Source organism: Bombina bombina, chromosome 7 (genome assembly GCF_027579735.1).
Source record: "Bombina bombina isolate aBomBom1 chromosome 7, aBomBom1.pri, whole genome shotgun sequence".
Lineage (NCBI taxonomy): Eukaryota > Metazoa > Chordata > Amphibia > Anura > Bombinatoridae > Bombina > Bombina bombina.
Genome location: NC_069505.1, coordinates 394,871,748 through 394,893,080, shown reverse-complemented (window position 1 = coordinate 394,893,080; position 21,333 = coordinate 394,871,748). Strand labels below are relative to the sequence as shown.

General features: G+C 40.6%; 1 protein-coding gene across 5 annotated transcripts in view; it reads left to right on the top strand.

Annotated features, from left to right (window-relative positions):
- Positions 1 to 21,333, top strand: part of MST1 (macrophage stimulating 1) — a 193,495-nt gene that overhangs the window by 126,007 nt on the left and 46,155 nt on the right. For 4 of the 5 annotated variants that reach the window (XM_053721135.1, XM_053721130.1, XM_053721134.1 and 1 more), the window contains exons 8-9: positions 19,366 to 19,484; positions 20,950 to 21,118. In XM_053721135.1, the coding sequence (XP_053577110.1) occupies positions 19,366 to 19,484; positions 20,950 to 21,118 (288 nt within the window). The remainder of the gene's footprint in view (positions 1 to 19,365; positions 19,485 to 20,949; positions 21,119 to 21,333) is intronic. The other variant, XM_053721132.1, reaches the window with a different exon arrangement.

Here is a 21,333-nt window from a genome sequence, read left to right as displayed (position 1 = left end):
TCTGTTCTTAAAGGGACATAAAACCCCAAAAATTTCTTTCATGATTCAAACATATATTAAAATTTTAAACAATACTCCAATTTACTTCTATTAACTAATTTTCTTCACTCTTTAGATAGTCTTTGTTGAAGAAATAGCAATGCACATGGGTGAGCCAATCACACGAGGCATCTATGTGCAGCTACCAATCAGCAGCTACTGAGCGTATCTAGATATGCTTTTAAACAAAAGATATCAGTAGAATGAAGCAAATTAGATAATAGAAGTACATTGGAAAGTTATTTAAAATCACATGCTCTTTCTAAATCATGAAAGAAAAAATTTGGGGTGTGTGTCCCTTTAAATGACACAGCCCATTTTGAAATTTTTGCTCAATATTGGTTTCACCATAAATATACACTCTGTTTTTAAAGGGAAAATTTAACCCCACATTTTTCTTTAATGATTCAGATAGACAACACAATTTTAAACAACATCCCAATTGATTTCTATTAACTAATTTGCTTCACTCTTTAGATAGTCTTTGTTGAAGAAATGGCAATGCACATGTGTGAGCCAATCACACGAGGCATCTATGTGCAGCCACCAATCAACAGCTACGGAGCCTATCTAGATATGCTTTTCAGCAAAGGATATTAAGAAAATTAAGCAAAATAGATGATAGAAGTAAATTAGAAAGGTGTTTAAAATTGCGCGCTCTTTCTAAATCAGGAAATAAAAAAATTGAGTTTCATGTCCCTTTAAGTTCACCATACCATTTTTTTTTTTAAACAGACCTTTCTTGAAAAACCCTGTATGGGTACATAAAATAACAATAAATAAGAATTTAATACTGAAAATGGGTCAAACATTTAATTTTCTTTATAACAATTTCTACAAAACTAGTGTAGCTAAAGAAAAATACCTTCAAATACATTCATTATTTTGTCCTGATTTTAGGAATACCCCATATATCTAGGTTTCCAAGTAATTTATAGCAAATATATGCCAAATACTACAAAGATTGATTAATTGGTTTACAGGATAGAAAGCTCAAAACTGAAATTTGTATATAATTTTCAATTTGATATAGAAGCATTTTTGCAATATACTTTAAATAGCAAAAATGCTTCTAGTAAACGTTATTACTTTTTTTCAGCAGCATATGTACTTATCTTGTGAGTGCCCGTGCACCAGTATTCAAACACTTTCGCCTAGATTACGAGTTTTGTCGGTAAAGACCCGCGGTGCTAACGCTGCTTTTTTTCCCAGCGCACCCTTAAGCCAACGCTGGTATTAAGAGTTGTCTGAATGGCTGCGTTAGCCTCAGAAAAGTGAGCGTTGAGCCAAATTTAGCTTCCCTTCAACTCTCAATACCAGCGTTGCCTACGGTAGTGGTAAGATGGAAAAACGTGCTCGTGCACGATTTCCCCATAGGAAACAATGGGGCTGAGCTGGCTGAAAAAAAAACTAACACCTGCAAAAAAGCAGCGTTCAGCTCCTAACGCAGCCCCATTGTTTCCTATGGGGAAAAACTGCCTAAGTCTACACCTAACACCCTAACATGAACCCCGAGTCTAAACACCCCTAACCTTACACTTATTAACCCATAATCTGCCGCCCCCGCTATCGCTGACACCTGCATTATACTATTAACCCCTAATCTGCCGCTCTGGACACCGCCGCAACCTACATTATCCCTATGAACCCCTAATCTGCTGCCCCTAACATCGCTGACACCTATATTATATTTATTAACCCCTAATTTGCCGCCCCCATCGTCGCCACCACCTACCTACACTTATTAACCCCTAATCTGCTGACTGGACATCGCCGCCACTATAATAAATGTATTAACCCCTAAACCGCTGCACTCCCGCCTCGCAAACACTATAATACATTTTATTAACCCCTAACCTGCCCTCCCTAACATCGCCGCCACCTACCTTCAATTATTAACCCCTAAACCTAAGTCTAACCCTAACACCCCCCCTAAGTTAAATATAATTTAAATAAAACGAAATAAATTTACTATAATGAAAATAATTATTCCTTTTTAAAACTAAATACTTACCTATAAAATAAACCCTAATATAGCTACAATATAACTAATAGTTACATTGTAGCTATTTTAGGATTTATATTTATTTTACAGGCAACTTTGTATTTATTTTAACTAGGTACAATAGCTATTAAATAGTTAATAACTATTTAATAGCTACCTAGTTAAAATAATTACAAAATTACCTGTAAAATAAATCCTAACCTAAGTTACAAATACACCTAACACAATAAAATGCCCTACCCTATCCTAAATTACAAAGTAATCAGCTCTTTTACAAGCCCTTAAAAGGGCTTTTTGCGGGGCATTGCCCCAAAGTAATAGTCTCTTTTACCTGTAAATAAAAATACAATACCCCCCCCAACATTACAACCTACATACCCCTACTCTAAAACCCACCCAAACCCCCCCTTAAAAAAACCTAACACTAACCCCCTGAAGATCTCCCTACCTTGAGTCGTCTTCACTCAGCCGAGCCAAATTCTTCATCCAAGCGGGGCAGAAGAGTTCTTCCATCCGATTGAAGTGTTGATCCAAGCGGCATCTTCTATCTTCATCCATCCGGAGTGGAGCGGCAGCATCCTGAAGACCTCCGACGCGGAACATCCATCCTGGCCGACGACTGAACGACGAATGGCGGTTCCTTTAAATGACGTCATCCAAGATGGCGTCCCTCGAATTCCGATTGGCTGATAGGATTCTATCAGCCAATCGGAATTAAGGTAGGAAAAATCTGATTGGCTGATTCAATCAGATTGAAGTTCAATCCGATTGGCTGATCCAATCAGCCAATCGGATTGACCTTGCATTCTATTGGCTGTTCCGATCAGCCAATAAAATGTGAGGTCAATCTGATTGGATTAGCCAATCGGATTGAACTTCAATCTGGTTGAATCAGCCAATCAGATTTTTTTTCTACCTTAATTCCGATTGGCTGATAGAATCCTAGCCAATCAGCCAATCGGAATTCGAGGGACACCATCTTGGATGACGTCATTTAAAGGAACCGTCATTCGTCGTTCAGTCGTCGGCCAGGATGGATGTTCCGCGTCGGAGGTCTTCAGGATGCTGCCGCTCCGCTCCGGATGGATGAAGATAGAAGATGCCGCTTGGATCAACACTTCAATCGGATGGAAGACCTCTTCTGCCCCGCTTGGATGAAGAATTCGGCTCGGCTGAGTGAAGACGACTCAAGGTAGGGAGATCTTCAGGGGGTTTAGTGCTAGGTTTTTTTAAGGGGGGTTTGGGTGGGTTTTAGAGTAGGGGTATGTGGGTGGTGGGTTGTAATGTTGGGGGGGGTATTGTATTTTTATTTACAGGTAAAAGAGCTGATTACTTTGGGGCAATGCCCCGCAAAAAGCCCTTTTAAGGGCTGGTAAAAGAGCTGATTACTTTCTAATTTAGGATAGGGTAGGGCATTTTATTATTTTGGGGGGCTTTTTTCTTTTATTAGGGGGCTTAGATTAGGTGTAATTAGTTTAAACTTCTTGTAATATTTTTTTATTTTCTGTAATTTAGTGTTTGTTTTTGTATTATAGTTTAGTTTATTTAATTGTATTTTAGTTTAGATAATTGTAGTTAATTTATGTAATTAATTTATTGATAGTGTAGTTTTAGGTGTATTTGTAACTTAGGTTAGGATTTATTTTACAGGTAATGTTGTAATTATTTTAACTAGGTAGCTATTAAATAGTTAATAACTATTTAATAGCTTTTGTACCTAGTTAAAATAAATACAGAGTGTATATATATATATAACTATTAGTTATATTGTAGCTATATTAGGGTTTATTTTATAGGTAAGTATTTAGTTTTAAATAGGAATAATTATTTTCATTATAGTAAATTTATTTCGTTTTATTTAAATTATATTTAACTTAGGGAGGGTTAGGGTTAGGGTTAGACTTAGGTTTAGGGGTTAATAACTTTATTATAGTAGCGGGGAAGTTGGGGTCAGGCGATTAGGGGTTAATAATTGAAGGTAGGTGGCGGCGATGTTAGGGAGGGCAGATTAGGGGTTAATAAAATGTATTATAGTGTTTGCGAGGCGGGAGTGTGGCGGTTTAGGGGTTAATACATTTATTATAGTGGCGGCGATGTCCAGTCGTCAGATTAGGGGTTAATAAGTGTAGGTAGGTGGCGGTGAGGTTGGGGGTGGCAGATTAGGGGTTATTAAATATAATATAGGTGTCAGCGATGTTAGGGGCAGCAGATTAGGGGTTCATAGGGATAATGTAGGTGGCAGCGATGTCTGGTCGGAAGATTAGGGGTTAAAAATTTATATTATAGGGTTTGCGATGTGGGGGGGCCTCGGTTTAGGGGTTCATAGGTAGTTTATGGGTGTTAGTGTACTTTATAGCACTGTAGTTAAGAGCTTTATGTTCTGGCGTTAGCCCATAAAGCTCTTAACTACTGACTTTTTTTTGCGGTTGGAGTCTTGTCGGTAGAGGGTCTACCGCTCACTCCTTCCAAGACTCGTAATACCAGCGTTGGGCAAATCCCATAGAAAAGATAGGATACGCAGGGGATTTGCAGTAGCCTCGAGTCGCGGAAAGAAAGTGAGCGGTAGACCCTTTCCTGCCTGACTTGTAATACCAGCGTTAGATAAAAAGCAGCGTTAGACCCCTTAACGCTGCTTTTTAAGGCTAACGCAGAACTCGTAATCTAGGCGTTTGTATGCTCAGAGAGCTGGCAGTAATGTGTATTGCTTCTGAAGACGTAATTTGAGTGCTAAGCACTTTCCCACCAGGGTGCTAAAAAAAAAATTATGTTTTTTTATTTTTTCATTTTTTGAACAATTTTTTTTTTTTTTTTTTTAAACTTTTAGTTTATTTTTTTCAGACCCCCAAGACTTACACTGTTGGAAAGGTTAGGCGATTACCTTTCCAATGGTGGGTCTTGGGGGTCTGTAGCTGCTCCTATACTTAACATTGTTAAGTAAAAATAAAGTTGTGCGGTGACGTCATCACGTTATTGCGCGTGACGTCACCACGCAAAACGGGAAGTCCCGGCGATGCCTGTCACTCTACAGGCACGATCGCCGGGGTGGGAGCCCCCAGATCTCCCTCAAGGTGGGAGAGTGCTAGTGACGGCTCTGAGCCATCGTTGGCACCTGAGTGGGAAACTCGGTGACGGCTCAGAGCTGTCGATAGCACTCAAGGGGTTAAATACTGGTGCACAGGCCCTCACAGCATATGTGCGTATGCTGCATAAAAACAGTAATACAGTTTATTAGAAGCATTTTTGCTAATGGAGGTATATTATAAAAATGCCTCTATTTTAAAATGAAACGCATCTATGCACATTTAATTTTTGACCTTTTTATCCCTTTGATGCTAAAATTTGCTAACGGTCATCCAATTCAAAACTGCTACACAAGTATTTGTAAAGCTTAGATTCCCCAGGATATTAATCTTCTAGAGATTTTTTTTATTACCCTTTGTTTAACCCTTTTATCGCCAAGGGCAGAAAATAAAATTAAAGGGTATAAAAGAACCAAAAAAAAACCTCCCACTTTATTAAAATATAATTGTTTAAAAATTATAAACATACTTTAGTAATATGATTTAACACATTTTTTTACTGTATGTGTTTAATGGGAGAGCAGACAATGGCTTATTATTTTTGACATGTGATCACTGTGACTGACTGCCACAGTGATCACCTGACCATGGGGCACTTTTTTGGGCATTAATGGATTGCCTCAGTGCTGAGGCATCCAGTGATTGCCCAGTGAGCCTAATACCAACATGTATTGCAGTATGCTAGTATCTAGGCTCCATTTTCAGTATACAATCACAGGGATTGTATACACAGTAACAGTCATATTTATGACGCTATTCAGCATCATCATGAGATACACACTGATTGCAGCGTGCAGCTAACTTGCCACCACTGTGACTTTTAAGCTAGCTCAAGTGATAAAGAGCCGAGCCTGTATCACTTGAGATAGCTTGAAGTCAAGGTGGTGGTAAGTAAGTTGGTATTGTTATTTTTTAATGCCTGACGAAGGGGGTAACACCCCAAAATGTTACAAGAAATGCACTCACAGGAATGAACAACCAGCTCAATAATATTGTTAGCCTGTTCTATGGTGATTTAACACCAGGGTGCAACTTCTTTTAGCCCAGTAATGCTTTTCACAGAGTAGAACTCTACTGTAGTATATCAGTCTGATCCTGCCTGTTACAGTCAGTCCAGCACCGAAATACCAGGCAATTCCTCTCTGAACAAAGAACACAGCAACCCCAGACGATCGTTTCGGGCTTCATCAGTGAGCAGTATTCCTTTAAGCATATACAGTGTGTGTGTATATGTGTGTGTATGTGTGTATATAATGACGTGCAGTAATAGGAGGCAAGGGAGGCAGTGCCTACCCTGTCCAATCAGAAAAAGAAGTTTTTATTTATGAATAAAAAAAATAAAAAAAGTTTGTGTAATTTTTTTTTGTACATTTTGTGACCACGCCCCCCCCAGCTACAATACCCCCCCCCCTTGCCGGCTCCACAGATGCAATACCATCCATTCCCATCCATGTTGCGCAATTAAGAGGCAGTGAGCTGCTCCGCTGCCCTCCATGAATTGCGCAACATGGATGCTAGCTACTGTTTAGTGCTCACTATGAGCTAGCGCCACCCAGTGGTGTCTCACCGGGCCCATGCCTCTCTCCAATAGAGGCGGTTCTCTTAACCGCCGCTATGAGATGGAGGTGACCACAGCCAATCAGCATCAGTGCTGCTAGGGAGGCGTGCCGGCCGGGCTTGTTTGAAGCAGTGACTGGGACGGCTGTTGGCGGGAAATAGTGAACAGGGGGAGCTGCAGCAAGAGAGTGGACTGTCTGAGAGACCGGTGTCAGAGTAAACAGACCGGTAAGTAATAACAGTTTATTTGGGTCATCAAGGTCTATTCCCCAATCCCCTCCCCCCCCCCATGCTATACACACTCACAGTCACTCGCATACCCTCTCAGCCAGGCCAGCAGACTAGAGCAGTCACTCAGAAGAGTGTGTGTCCACCGGCTGCAATATACTTTATTTCAGGATCATCTCTCCTCCTGGGCACTCTGTGTTATTAAGCAAGTTCTCTCACTGCAGCTGTAATACAGTATGGCTATGTGATGATCGTGGCATGATGTTATTTTTTTCCTGATCTAAGGGACTGAAGATTCAGAATCATTAGCATTTTCTAATGGGAAATGCTAATGATTCTGAATCTTCAGTCCCTTAGATCAGGAAAAAAAATAACATCATGCCACGATCATCACATAGCCATACTGCTGCAGTGAGAACTTGCTTAACAACACAGAGTGCCCAGGAGGAGAGATGATCCTGAAATAAAGTATATTGCTGCCGGTGGGACACACACTGTTGTGAAGTCAGTAGGGGGCTAGGGACCTCAGGCAATTCCATATACTGAGCTCAGCACTTTCCTGTAACGGCTCTAACTAACAAACAGAGCCTGCTGCCTTAGCACAATATAGTGATTTAGAACTGAGGGGAAATGCAGCCTACAACGGCAGCTGTTATATGACAAGTGGGAACGCTGCCTGATAAGAGAACAACTATAAATCAAATCCTTCCCTCAGTAGCCCAGCCCTGCATTTACAACCCCTTCGTTCTCAGGGAAGAGCCTGTCGTCCTCCTGCTGCTTAGTGCTGCTATGTAAGGAATGTGCCCTTCTTCTTACTTTGCTATGTAAGAATACTCTATCTCTAACCTGTGTTTTCTCATGGATTGTGGATCTCTACTTGAAAAGGTGCATGTATGTATTTAGGGAGTGCACTATTTTCTGTGTTATCAATTACTAGTTAACCTCTTTGATGCCTGTGGATTTTAATGAACACTGCTTATCAATGGAATGCAGTAGCTCTGGCACCTTGTAAATTAAGAGCACTCTGCCTGCCTTTGTAAGCCTTCCCTACACAGCTAGCTATTGTGTAGAATAAATCTCATATTACATTTCCACATGTCAGTTTGCATTGCAACACACACACAGCACATCACTAATGCATGCAGTTCACATTTAAAGTTAAAGAAGAATTGTCTTCCCATTGTGCCTGGGTCATTCCTGTCATTTCTGGGGGAATAGAATGAATTTGCTGATTTGTAGCTCTGGTTCTTATTGGAAATAGGGAGAAAATGTAAAGATATTACAGTGAAAATCAGCACAGAAATGTAGCTTGCAACATTGCTGCTGATTATGGATTGCAAAACTTTTCTTAGCCTTTATCCCAAACCCTAAAAATAACCACATCTCTTATCTCTAACCCCAAATATTTATCTATTTCCATGAGTTATGAGTACTGGATTTGCATATTTAGTATTTACAAATTGCATTAAACTCTATGCTTTTTAAAATAAATATAAATATTAAATATAAATAAGCACATGGCTCTTTATAAACACTGTGTGTGCATTTGTAAGCTTAGTATACAAGTCTGTTTGTCATTGAGTCAAGTGAACTTAGTGAAGAGTGCTCAGTGGTACTAGTAGTGCTTTATCTTTTACTATATATTGAATTATTCCTGTTTTTATTTTATTTTTTAAAAACTCCCCTCCTTTATCCCTGCATGAGCCAGAACACAACACTTGATATGTACAGTGTGTGTGTGTTACTGTCTGTGTGGGTTTGGGGGGGTCTGTGTGTGTATAGATCTGTGTGTGTGGGTTTGTCTGTCTGTGTGTGGATGTGTGTGTGTCTGTGTTTGTGTGACTGTATGTCTGTGTGTTTGGGGGTCTGTGTGAGTGGGTCTGTGTTTATTTGTGTGGATGTTTCTGTGTGTGTGTTTGGGGTGTGTGTGTGTGTGTGTGTGGGTCTGTCCCTGTGTGTATACCTGTGTGTTTGTGTGGGTCTGTGTGTGCATGTGTGTGTCTGTTTGGTAGGGGTCTGTGTTTGTGGGTCTGTCCCTGTGTGTGTCTTTGTGTGTGTGGGGGGTCTGTCTGAGTGTGTGTTTCTGTCTGTGTTTGGGGGTCTGTCTCTGTGTGTGCATCTGTTTGTGTGTGGGTCTATTTCAGTGTGTGTGGGTCTGTGTGTGTGAGTCCAGTACTTGTGTTATGTGCTATTTCCCATAATGCTCAGCCACCATTTCAGCTGGGAAATCTAGTTCCAAAACCTCTGGAGGGTCACAATTGATGAGCCCTGTGCTGTAGGTGAACATAACTAACTCTTTTCAGGTGCAAAATATTTGTTGGTGCCAGTAATTTAGTGATATTTATATGTGTGTGTGTGTGTATGTATATATATATATATATATATATATATATATATATATATATATATTTACACACACATGTATACATATATATGTGTGTGTGATTCTTGTGCGTATCATTGTCAGTGCCTCACTAGCCGCTGACGTCACTGCACGTCACTATATATATATATATATATATCTCAAAATTTCAAGTCCTAAAGCTACTAGCCAGGACAAAATGTTACTCGCCACTTCTAATCCCACCCACTACTTTACCCCCTCTTTGCATATGTTTAGCCATTGTGAAACATTTTGTAATATTGTGTTTATTTTATGCCATAATAAATTAAATAATGCTACATACAGTAATAAATTAACAGAAAAGGAAGTTTATGCTTACCTGATAAATGTATTTCTTTTTGGATACGATGAGTCCACGGATTTCATCCTTACTTGTGGAATATCGCCTCCTGGCCAGCAGGAGGAGGGAAAGAGCACCACAGCAGAGCTGTATAAATAGCTCCTCCCTTCCCTCCCACTGCAGTCATTTGATTTGGAAGAGAACGGAAAAGCCAAGGTGCAGAGGTGACTGAAGTTTAACAAAAATAAAGACCTGTCTCTTGAAAAAAGGGCGGGCCGTGGACTCATCGTATCCAAAAAGAAATAAATTTATCAGGCAAGCATACATTTCCTTTTCTTTTTTAAGATACGATGAGTCCACGGATTTCATCCTTACTTGTGGGATACAATACCAAAGCTATAGTACACGGATGAAAAGGGAGGGACAAGACAGGGAACCTAAACTGAAGGCACCACTGCTTGAAGAAACTTCCTCCCAAACCCAGCCTCAGCCGAGGCAAAAGTATCAAATTTGGAAAATTTGGAAAAAGTGTGAAGAGACGACCAAGTTGCAGCTTTGCAAATCTGTTCAACAGAAGCATCATTTTTAAATGCCCATGAGGAAGCCACAACCCTAGTGGAATGAGCCATAATTCGTTCAGGAGGCTGCTGTCCAGCAGTCTCATATGCCAAACGGATGATACTCTTTAGCCAAAAAGAAAGAGAGGTAGCCGTAGCTTTCTGACCCCTACGTTTCGTTGTCGATATTCCTTAGTTGCTTGTAAGTAGATCTTTAAAGCTCGGACTACGTCTAAATTATGTAACAGACGTTCCTTCTTAGAAGAAGGATTAGGACACAAGGAAGGAACAACAATCTCCTGATTATTATTCTTGTTTGAAACAACTTTTAGGAAGAAAACCAGGATTAGTACGTAACACCACCTTATCCGAATGAAAAATAAGATAAGGAGAATCAAACTGTAATGCTGAAAGCTCAGATACTCTTCGAGCAGAAGAAATAGCAACCAGAAATAAGACTTTCCAAGATAATAACTTAATATCAATGGAATGCATAGGTTCAAACGAAACCCCTTGAAGAACTCTAAGAACTAAATTTAAACTCCAAGGAGGAGTAATTGGTCTATATACAAGCCTGATTCTAGTCAGAGCCTGACAAAAAGGTTGTACATCTGGAACACCTGCCAGACGCTTGTGTAACAAAATAGATAAAGCAGAAATCTGTCCCTTTAAGGAACTTGCTGACAGCCCCTTCTCCAAACCTTCTTGGAGAAAGGACAAAATCCTAGAAATCCTAACCTGACTCCATGAGTAGCCCTTGGATTCACACCAATAAAGATATTTACACCATATCTTATGGTAAATTTTCCTAGTAACAGGCTTATGTGCCTCAATTAAGGTATCTATGACCGAATCAGAAAACCCTTGCTTAGATAAAATTAAGCGTTCAATCTCCAAGCAGTCAGCTGCAGCGAAACTAGATTTGGATGATGGAAGGGACCCTGAATGAGAAGGTCTTTCCTCAATGGGAGCTTCCACGGTGGTTGAGATGACATGTCCACCAGATCCGCATACCAAATCCTGTGAGGCCACGCAGGAGCAATGAGAATTACCGACGCCCCCCTCTCCTGTTTGACTCGAGCAATCACCCTGGGAAGAAGAGAAAACGGAGGGAATACATAAGCTAGGCTGAAAGACCAACGCACTACCAGGGCATCTATCAGCTCCCCCTGGGGATCCCTGGACCGGTATCTTGGAAGCTTGGCATTCTGATGAGAAGCCATGAGATCCATCTCTGGTCTGCTCCATCTGAGAATCAGGCTGGAAAATATCTCCGGAAGGAGTTCCCATTCCCTTGGATGAAATGTCTGCCTGCTCAGAAAGTCTGCCTCCCAGTTTTCCACCCCTGGGATGTAGATAGCTGACAGATGGCAGGAGTGAGACTCTGCCCACTGTATTATCTTGGCTACTTCTGTCATCGCTAAGGAACTCCTTGTTCCTCCCTGATGATTGATGTAAGCTACCGTCGTTATGTTGTCCGACTGAAATCTGATGAATTGGGCCGAAGCCAACTGAGGCCAAGCCCGAAGAGCATTGAATATTGCTCTCAACTCCAGGATATTGATGGGAAGTAGAGACTCCACCGGAGTCCATACATCCTAAGCCCTTAGGGAGTTCCAAACTGCTCCCCAACCTAACAGACTGGCATCCGTTGTCACTATCACCCATGAGGGTCTGCAGAAGCATGTCCCCTGAGATAGATGATCCAGTGACAACCGCCATAGAAGAGAATCCCTTGTCTCTTGATCTAGAAATATTAGAGGAGACAGATCTGTATAATCTCCATTCCACTGCCAGAGCATGCTCAATTGCAGAGGTCTGAGATGAAACCGTGCAAACAGTACAATGTCCTTTGCCGCCACCATTAATCCGGTTACCTCCATGCACTGAGCCACTGACGGACGAGGATTGGACTGAATGGCTCGACATGAATTCAGAATTTTTAACTTTCTGATCTCCATCAGAAAATCTTCATTGAAATAGAGTCAATTACAGTTCCCAGAAAGGGCATCCTTGTCTGAGGAACTAACTAACTCTTTTCCAGGTTTACCTTCCACCTGTGGGTTCTTAGGAAGGAAAGCACAATGTCGGTATGGGACCTTGCCAGTTGAAATGTTGAAGCCTGGATCAGAATATCGTCGAAACAAGGCGCCACTGCAATGCCCCGTGGCCTTAGAACCGCCAGTAAAGACCCCAGAACCTTTGTGAAGATTCTGGGTGCTGTGGCTAGACCGAAAGGAAGAGCCACAAACTGAAAGTGTTTGTCCAGAAACGCAAATCTCAGGAACTTGTAATGATCTCTGTGGATGGGAACATGAAGGTATACATCCTTTAGATCCACTGTCGCCATAAATTGACCCTCCTGGACCAATGGAAGAATGGTATGAATGGTTTCCATCTTGAAAGATGGAACTCTGAGAAACTTGTTTAGACTCTTGAGATCTAAGATAGGTCTGAAAGTTCCCTCTTTTTTGGGAACTACAAACAGATTTGAGTAAAACCCCTGTCCCTGCTCCTGAATTGGAACGGGACAGATTACTCCCATGGAGGAGAGGTCTCTTATACAGCGTAAGAACGCCTCTCTTTTTATCTGGTCTACAGATAATCGTGAAAGAAGGAACCTTCCTCTGGGGAAAGAATTTTTTAATTCCAGTTTGTATCCTTGAGACACTATATCTATTGCCCAGGGATCCTGAACATCTCTCATCCAAGCCTGGATGAAGAAAAACAATCTGCCCCCTGCTAGATCCGGTTCCGGATTGGGGGCCAACCCTTCATGCTGACTTGGGAGCAGCAGCAGGTTTCTTGGATTGTTTACCCTTGTTCCAAGACTGGTTGGGTCTCCAGGTAGATAGTTCCCTTCCTGATTAGAGGAGGAGGGAGTTGCCTTGAAAATTACTCTGTCGACCCCTCTGTCTGGATCTCTTATCCTGAGGGAGGAAATGACCCTTGCCCCCTGTGATGTCAGAAATAATTTCCTTCAATTCAGGTCCGAACAAGGTCTTCCCCTTGTAAGGAATAGCCAAAAGTTTAGACTTAGAAGATACATCTGCAGACCAAGATTTCAACCATAAAGCTCTGCGTGCTAAGATGGAGAACCCCGAACTCTTAGCCGCCAGTTTGGTAATCTGCAGAGAAGCATCTGTAATAAAGGGATTAGCTAATTTAAGAGCTTTAATCCTATTCTGTATTTCTTCCAAAGAAGTCTGTTTTAAGAGATTCCTCTAGAGCATCAAACCAATAAGCAGCCGCACTTGTGACTGTAACAATACAGGCTGCCGGTTGCAATAACAATCCCTGATGAACATAAATCTTCTTAAGTAAACCCTCTAATTTCTTAACCATAGGGTTTTTGAAATCACAACTATCCTCAATAGGAATAGAAGTCAGTTTAGCCAAGGTAGAAATAGCTCCTTCCACCCTAGGGACCGTCTGCCAAGAGTCCCTAATAGCGTCCGCAATAGGGTACATCTTCTTGAAAACCGGAGAAGGAGAGAGAGGAATACCCGGTCTCTCCCATTCCTTAGCAATAATCTCTGAAGTTCTTTTAGGAACTGGAAAAAAACGTCAGAATAAGCAGGAACTTCTAGATATCTATCCAGCTTACTCAATTTTTCTGGAGGAACCACAATTGAATCAGTCGTCCAGAGTCACCAAAACCTCCCTTAGTAACAAACGGAGGTGCTCAAGTTTAAACATGAAAGAAACCACTTCTGGATCTGTTACTGGCTAGACACTTCCTGAGTCAGAAAGTTCCCCTTCAGATAGGACCTCCATACCACCCAATTCAGATCTCTGTGAGGGTATATCTGAGATCGCCAACAGAGCATCAGAAGCTGTATTAACCCCATGGGCTTCCTTCCTTTTGCATTTACCTTGAAATACAGGAAAAGCAGACAATGCTTCAGAAAGTGTGGATGACATAACAGACGCAATGTCCTTTAAAGTAATTGCAGCAGAAGCTGCAGAGGTACTTGGCTCCACTTGAGCCGGCATTAAGGGCTGTGACGCTTGGGGAGAAAGGTGCGGCATACTCTGCATCCCATTAGTAGAACCCTGAGAACCATCCGCTGTAGACAATTTTTTATCAAAGAAAATTTGCTCTCTAAATTGAAGAGCCCTATCAGTGCATGCAGGACAAAAAGTAACCGGGGGTTCCATATTTGCATTTAAACACATGGAACACGTAACATTTTGAAGTGCTTCCATGTTAAAAAATAAAGCAAACAATACTGTGGTCATGGCTTCTGTAAGAAATAAGACAAATTTGTGCCAAAAAGAAAAAAGCAGCTCTAAAATTAATGCTGTCTGCAATCCCCTTTAAACTGTGTACTGTGCCTTTAAGAGTTTAAACATAAACCTGTTTATTAAACGAGGAAAGGAAAAAAACTAACAGTTTATTAAATGAAGTCCCCTCCGCCTCAACAGGTCTGCTGAGGCGCCTACCTTGCCCCCACAGAACACAGATCACTTTATCCAAGTATCTAGAACGGTCTCTGTTATGATCGTTCCATCATGCAATCGAAACTAGCACTTTCCGATCTAGCTGTGTGAAACTTGCGGCATATCCGAAGGACCAGGAAGTTCCGATGCCGGAATCACGTGAGAACACTAATGTGCGCTTACAAAGCGCGCAAAATTAAGCCCCGCCCTCGTGGGCGTAAAAAAACACCATATCCGAACCCGGACAAAAATAAAAAAACAATGTCAGGTAATTCAAAAACAGTTGCGTGTGCTAACTTTAGCCCTTACAGCCTGTTTAGTTCATAAACACACAGCACACAATAAACCGGTTTAACCCCTACATGCCCTATACCGGAATGACCCGGAATGAATGCCCCCAGCGTCATGCCCTCCAGGGAATAAAACGGATAACCATGTCATGTTGAAAAAAGACAAGGGTAACAGCACAGGGAGAAAAAACTTTAAACAAAATAAAGTAAAAGAGCCCCCATAACAGGTAATAAAATAGCCAGCCCATTCTGAGTTAAATCATCTCCCAGAAAATAAAAGGCTGCACATACCTTAAAGCTGAACGACAGCATGATCTCTCACAGGGTCAAGAATCCTTTACATTTCTTGTCATCCTGTGAAAACATGTAGGGCCTTAGTTAACATTTGCTAAGACCATCGTCAGGAGGGCAGCAAACATTATTATGGGAGGCGCAGTAAGCTTTGTCCCACCAGTTCCCAATGCTTTAAAGCCACCTGTTAGTTCTACTCTAGAGGCTGACAAGGAATACGGCTACACCCTATGAAAAATAGCACTCACTGGTACCATTTTAAAAACAATAAACTCTTGATTGAAGAATCTAAACTAACACCTCACTTTACCTCTTCCTATCACTAACACAGGCAAAGAGAATGACTGGAGTGGAAGGGAGGAGCTATTTATACAGCTCTGCTGTGGTGCTCTTTGCCTCCTCCTGCTGGCCAGGAGGTGATATCCCACAAGTAAGGATGAAATCCGTGGACTCATCGTATCTTAAAAAAGAAATAAGTTCATAGTAGTTAGAAACATCAACTAGATGTTCTGGGGAAGATAACAGCTGGATAGAAAAAGGAAGTTGTTGATCTGAGAGAATTCAAAGGGCTCTATTTGAACAAGCTCCGTATGGAGCTTGATGGCCCCTGTTTCTAGCGAGTCTTCAGACTCGCCAGAAACAGCAGTTATGAAGCAGTGGTCACAAAGACCGCTGCTCCATAACCTGTCCGCCTGCTCTGAGCAGGCGGACACACATAGCCACAATACAACCCGATTGAGTACGATCAGGTTGATTGACACCCCCCTGCTGGCAGCCTATTGGCCGCGAGTCTGCAGGGGGCGGCATTGTCAAAGCAGCTCTTGTGAGCTGCTGGTGCAATGCTGAATACGGCGAGCGCATTGCTCGCCGTATTCAGCGAGGTCTGGCGGACCTGATCCGCAGTATCGGATCAGGTCAACCAGACCTTGATAAACATACCCCAGAGAGTGCTGACAGTCATGGAAGGTCATAGCAGACATGGAGAGTTTTTCTATTTTATTTTTTAATAATTATCATCTCTCTCCCTTCTCATTCTTAAAGGGACATGAAACCCATATTTTTTCTTTCATGATTTAGAAAGAACATGCAATTTTAAACAACTTTCTAATTTACTTGTATTATCTAATTTGCTTAATTCTCTTGATATTCTTTGCTGAAAAGCATATCTAGATAGGCTCAGTAGCTACTGATTGGTTGCTTCACATAGATGCCGTGTGTGATTGCCTCTCCCATGTGCATTTCTATTTCTTTAACAAAGCATATCTAAAGAATGAAGCAAATAAGATAATAGAAGTAAATTTGAATGGTCTTTAAAATTGTATTCTCTATCTGAATCATGAAAGAAAATTTTGGGGTTTAATGTCCCTTTTACTATCTTTCTCATATCTCTCCTGTCATCAATGTCTCTTTATACTCTCCCTTCTCTCTCAGGCCATATCTTCTCTTTGCACTCTCTTTCCCCTCTCTCATATCTCTTCACCCTTTATTTTTTTTTATACATTCTCTCTTAAAGGGACACTGAACCCAAAAAAAATATTTCGTGATTCAGATACAGCATGCCATTTTAAGCAACTTTCTAATTTACTCCTATTATCAATTTTTCTTCATTCTCTTGCTATCTTTATATGAAAAAGAAGGCATCTAAGCTTTTTTCTTGGTTCAGAACTCTGGACAGCAGTTTTTGATTGGTGGATGAATTTATCCACCAATCAGCAAGGACAACCTAGGTTGTTCACCAAAAATGGGCCGGCATCTAATCTTACATTCTTGCATTTCAAATAAAGATACCAAGAGAATAAAGAACATTTGATAATAGGAGTAAATTAGAAAGTTGTTTAAAACTGTGTGCTCTATCTGAATCACAAAAGAAAAAATTTGGGTTTAGTGTCCCTTTAACTCTACCTTCTCCACTTTAACTTCTCTCTCATTTAAGCACTAATGGGGTCCTTACAGCCCTAGAACAATAACATATCCTTGCACTTTCATGGCTATATAATATCCCTTTAGATAATAGTTTTATCACATAGCCCAGAATGTGTGTTTCAGTGCTGCAAGACGAGCACTACCTGAAGCGCACAAAAAGTTCACTTCTAGCAAAGTTAACACTCGAGCTGGAGCGCCAAATAGTGCACCACTTGGAATTTCATTTTTGATATTCATTATCAAAATTACCTTCTGCATCTCCAAATATTTCACATTTGAATAAAGTTGCTTTTCTGTGCATAAAAAGTGTAATTAATGACATTCTTAGTTATGGACTCTTTTGTCCTTTTTGTAGACTTTATATACGTATACACTAGTTTACTGTATCTCTCTCTATAATTGTAGTGTTGTTGAGATATATATATATACAGTTGCAAGAAAAAGTATGTGAACCCTTTGGAATGATATGGATTTCTGCACAAATTGGTCATGTGATCTGATCATCATCTAAGTCACAACAATAGACAATCACAGTCTGCTTAAACTAATAACACACAAAGAATGAAATGTTGCCATGTTTTTATTGAACACACCATGTAAACATTCATAGTGCAGGTGGAAAAAGTATGTGAACCCTTGGATTTAATAACTGGTTGAACCTCCTTTGGCAGCAATAACTTCAACCAAACGTTTCCTGCAGTTGCAGATCAGACGTGCACAACGTTCAGGAGTAATTCTTGACCATTCCTCTTTACAGAACTGTTTCAGTTCAGAAATATTCTTGGGATGTCTGGTGTGAATCGCTTTCTTGAGGTCATGCCACAGCATCTCAATCGGGTTGAAGTCAGGACTCTGACTGGGCCACTTCAGAAGGCGTATTTTCTTCTGTTTAAGCCATTCTGTTGTTGATTTACTTCTATGCTCTGGGTCATTGTCCTGTTGCAACACCCATCTTCTGTTGAGCTTCAGCTGGTAGACACATGGCCTTAAGTTCTCCTGCAAAATGTCTTGATAAACTTGGGAATTCATTTTTCCTTCGATGATAGCAATCCGTCCAGGCCCTGATGCAGCAAAGCAGCCCCAAACCATGATGCCCCCACCACCATACTTCACAGTTGGGATGAGGTTTTGATGTTGGTGTGCTGTGCCTCTTTTTCGCCACACATAGTGTTGTGTGTTTCTTCCAAACAACTCAAATTTGGTTTCATCTGTCCATAGAATATTTTGCCAGTACTGCTGTGGAACATCCAGGTGCTCTTGTGCAAACTGTAAACGTGCAGCAATGTTTTGTTTGGACAGCAGTGGCTTCCTCTGTGGTATCCTCCCATGAAATCCATTCTTGTTTAGTGTTTTACGTATTGTAGATACGCTAACAGGGATGTTAGCATTTGCAAGTGACTTTTGTAAGTCTTTAGCTGACACTCTAGGATTCTTCTTCACCTCATTAAGCAGTCTGCGCTGTGCTCTTGCAGTCATCTTTACAGGATGGCCATTTTTAGGGAGAGTAGCAGCAGTGCTGAACTTTCTCCATTTATAGACAATTTGTCTTACTGTGGACTGATGAACAGCAAGGCTTTTGGAGATACTTTTATAACCCTTTCCAGCTTTATGCAAGTCAACAATTCTTAATCATAGGTCTTCTGAGAGCTCTTTTGGGCGAGGTATCATTGACATCAGGCAATGCTTCTTGTGAAAAGCAAACTCAGAACTAGTGTGTGTTTTTTATAGGGCAGGGCAGCTGTAACCAACACCTACAATCTCATCTCATTGATTGGACTCCAGTTGGCTGACATCTCACTCCAATTAGCTCTTGGAGATGTCATTAGTCTAGGGGTTCACATACTTTTTCCACCTGCACTGTGAATGTTTACATGGTGTGTTCAATAAAAACATAGCAACATTTCATTCTTTGTGTGTTATTAGTTTAAGCAGACTGTGATTGTCTATTGTTGTGACTTAGATGATGATCAGATCACATTTTATGACCAATTTGTGCAGAAATCCATATCATTCCAAAGGGTTCACATACTTTTTCTTGCAACTGTGTGTATGTGTATATATATATATATATATATATATATATATATATATATATATATATATATATATATATATATATATATATATATATATATATATATATACATACATACATACATACTGTGTGTGTATATATATATACTGTATGTATAGAGTGTATGTATATCTTTATCTCTCTATCTCTATCATTTATTTATTTTGAAGTGACATTTTGATTTATTTCCACAGGTACCCTGACAAATCTCTGGATGATAATTACTGTCGAAACCCTGACAGCTCAGAACGCCCTTGGTGTTATACTACAGATCCTAATGTGCACAGAGAGTACTGCCAGATCACCAAGTGCAGTAAGACGGGGATACCAGAGTGTTTGTTATTGTTTGTTTTTAAAGGGAAAGGAATCTCAATATTTTTCTTTTATAATTCAGAAAGAGCATGCAGTTATAACATTGTTTAAAAGCATTCTTAAAAAAACTGCAGCAATATAGTGTGCCACACACGTGCACCCTAATGAGCCTAACTACTTTCTTTTTAAAAAAAAAGGATACCAAGAGAACAAAGTAAATTTGATAATGGAAATAAATTGGAATTTAAATTTTACTATCTGAATAATGAAAGAAAAAATGTTGAGTTTCATGTGGCTTTAAAAGCAGAAGGGTTCTTTATTTGATGTGTATCCAGTGTTAATATTAATGTCCATTCTAATGAGGAAAGCATTGGGGTTGATTTATCAAGCAGCGGATGCTGCAATCTACCCCCAAAGTTTTAGGTCTGCCTGAAACATAAGTTAAGAAGCAGCGGTCACAAGAGCGCTGCACCTTAACTCATCCACCACCTCTAAGGTAGCGGACAGCAATCATACCGATCGGATACGATGGGGATGATTGGCACCCCCTGCTAGCGATTGGCCGCAAATGTGCAGGGGGCGGCACTGCACAAGCATTTCACCAGAAATGCTTGTGCAATGTTAAATGCAGACAGCGTATTTCGGGCAGACAGCAAAATGTCCTTAGAAGTTATCCAGTCTTTGAGGGTAGATCAATAAGAGAACCCATGAGAAAAAAAAAAGTGTATATATACACATTCTTGCATACATACACACTCACACTTATACACTCACTCATGCACACTCACACTTATACACTCACTGATACACACTCATACACACTCACACTTATACACTCACTCATGCACACTCACACTTATACACACACTCACACACACTTATACACTCGCACATACACACTTATACACTCGCACATACACACTTATACACTCGCACATACACACTTATACACTCGCACATACATACACACTTATACACTCGCACACATACATACACACTTATACACTCGCACACATACATACACACTTATACACTCGCACACATACATACACACTTATACACTCATGCATGCACACATTCTTAGATATACACTCACTCATAAACACTCACTCACTCATACATACACACTCACTCATACATACTTTCATACACACTTACACAAACACACTCACTCACTCATACACACATTCTTATACATACACACTCACTCATAAATACACGTATACAGGCATACACTCACTCATACACAGATACACTCACTAACACACAAACACACACTCACTCATAAGTACACACTTATACACACACTCATACATTCATACAAACACACATTCATGTATACACTTAGTGTTTTGCTTTAGTTCTTTGTCTTCTGTATATTTTTTCCAGTTGTCTGCACCCCTCGTAACCCTAATTCCATTCATTTTTGTTTCTCCATCCTCTGTTTCCTCTCTGGTTCCTTGAAGCAGAGAAGCAGCGTCAACGTAATGTGGAGGTGACAGGCTCATGCTTTAAGGAGCGAGGCGAGGGGTACCGGGGAAAGGCAAACACAACAACATCTGGTATCCCCTGTCAACGCTGGGACTCGCAGTCTCCTCATCAGCACCGCTTCCTACCTGACAAGTATCCATGCAAGTGAGTAACACTATTAGAACGAGTGAACACATATAGTTTTATCATGTTTCTAAAGCATGATAAACATTCTACCATGCCACCCTGTAGTAACTTTACGATTTCGTTTTTTCCAAAAGTTGAATACCTTTTTAAGTAATATTTATGATACTATTCCAACACTGAACTTTTCATTCAAAGAAACATGATATGTGTTGTGGTGGCCTTTTTTTGTGTCA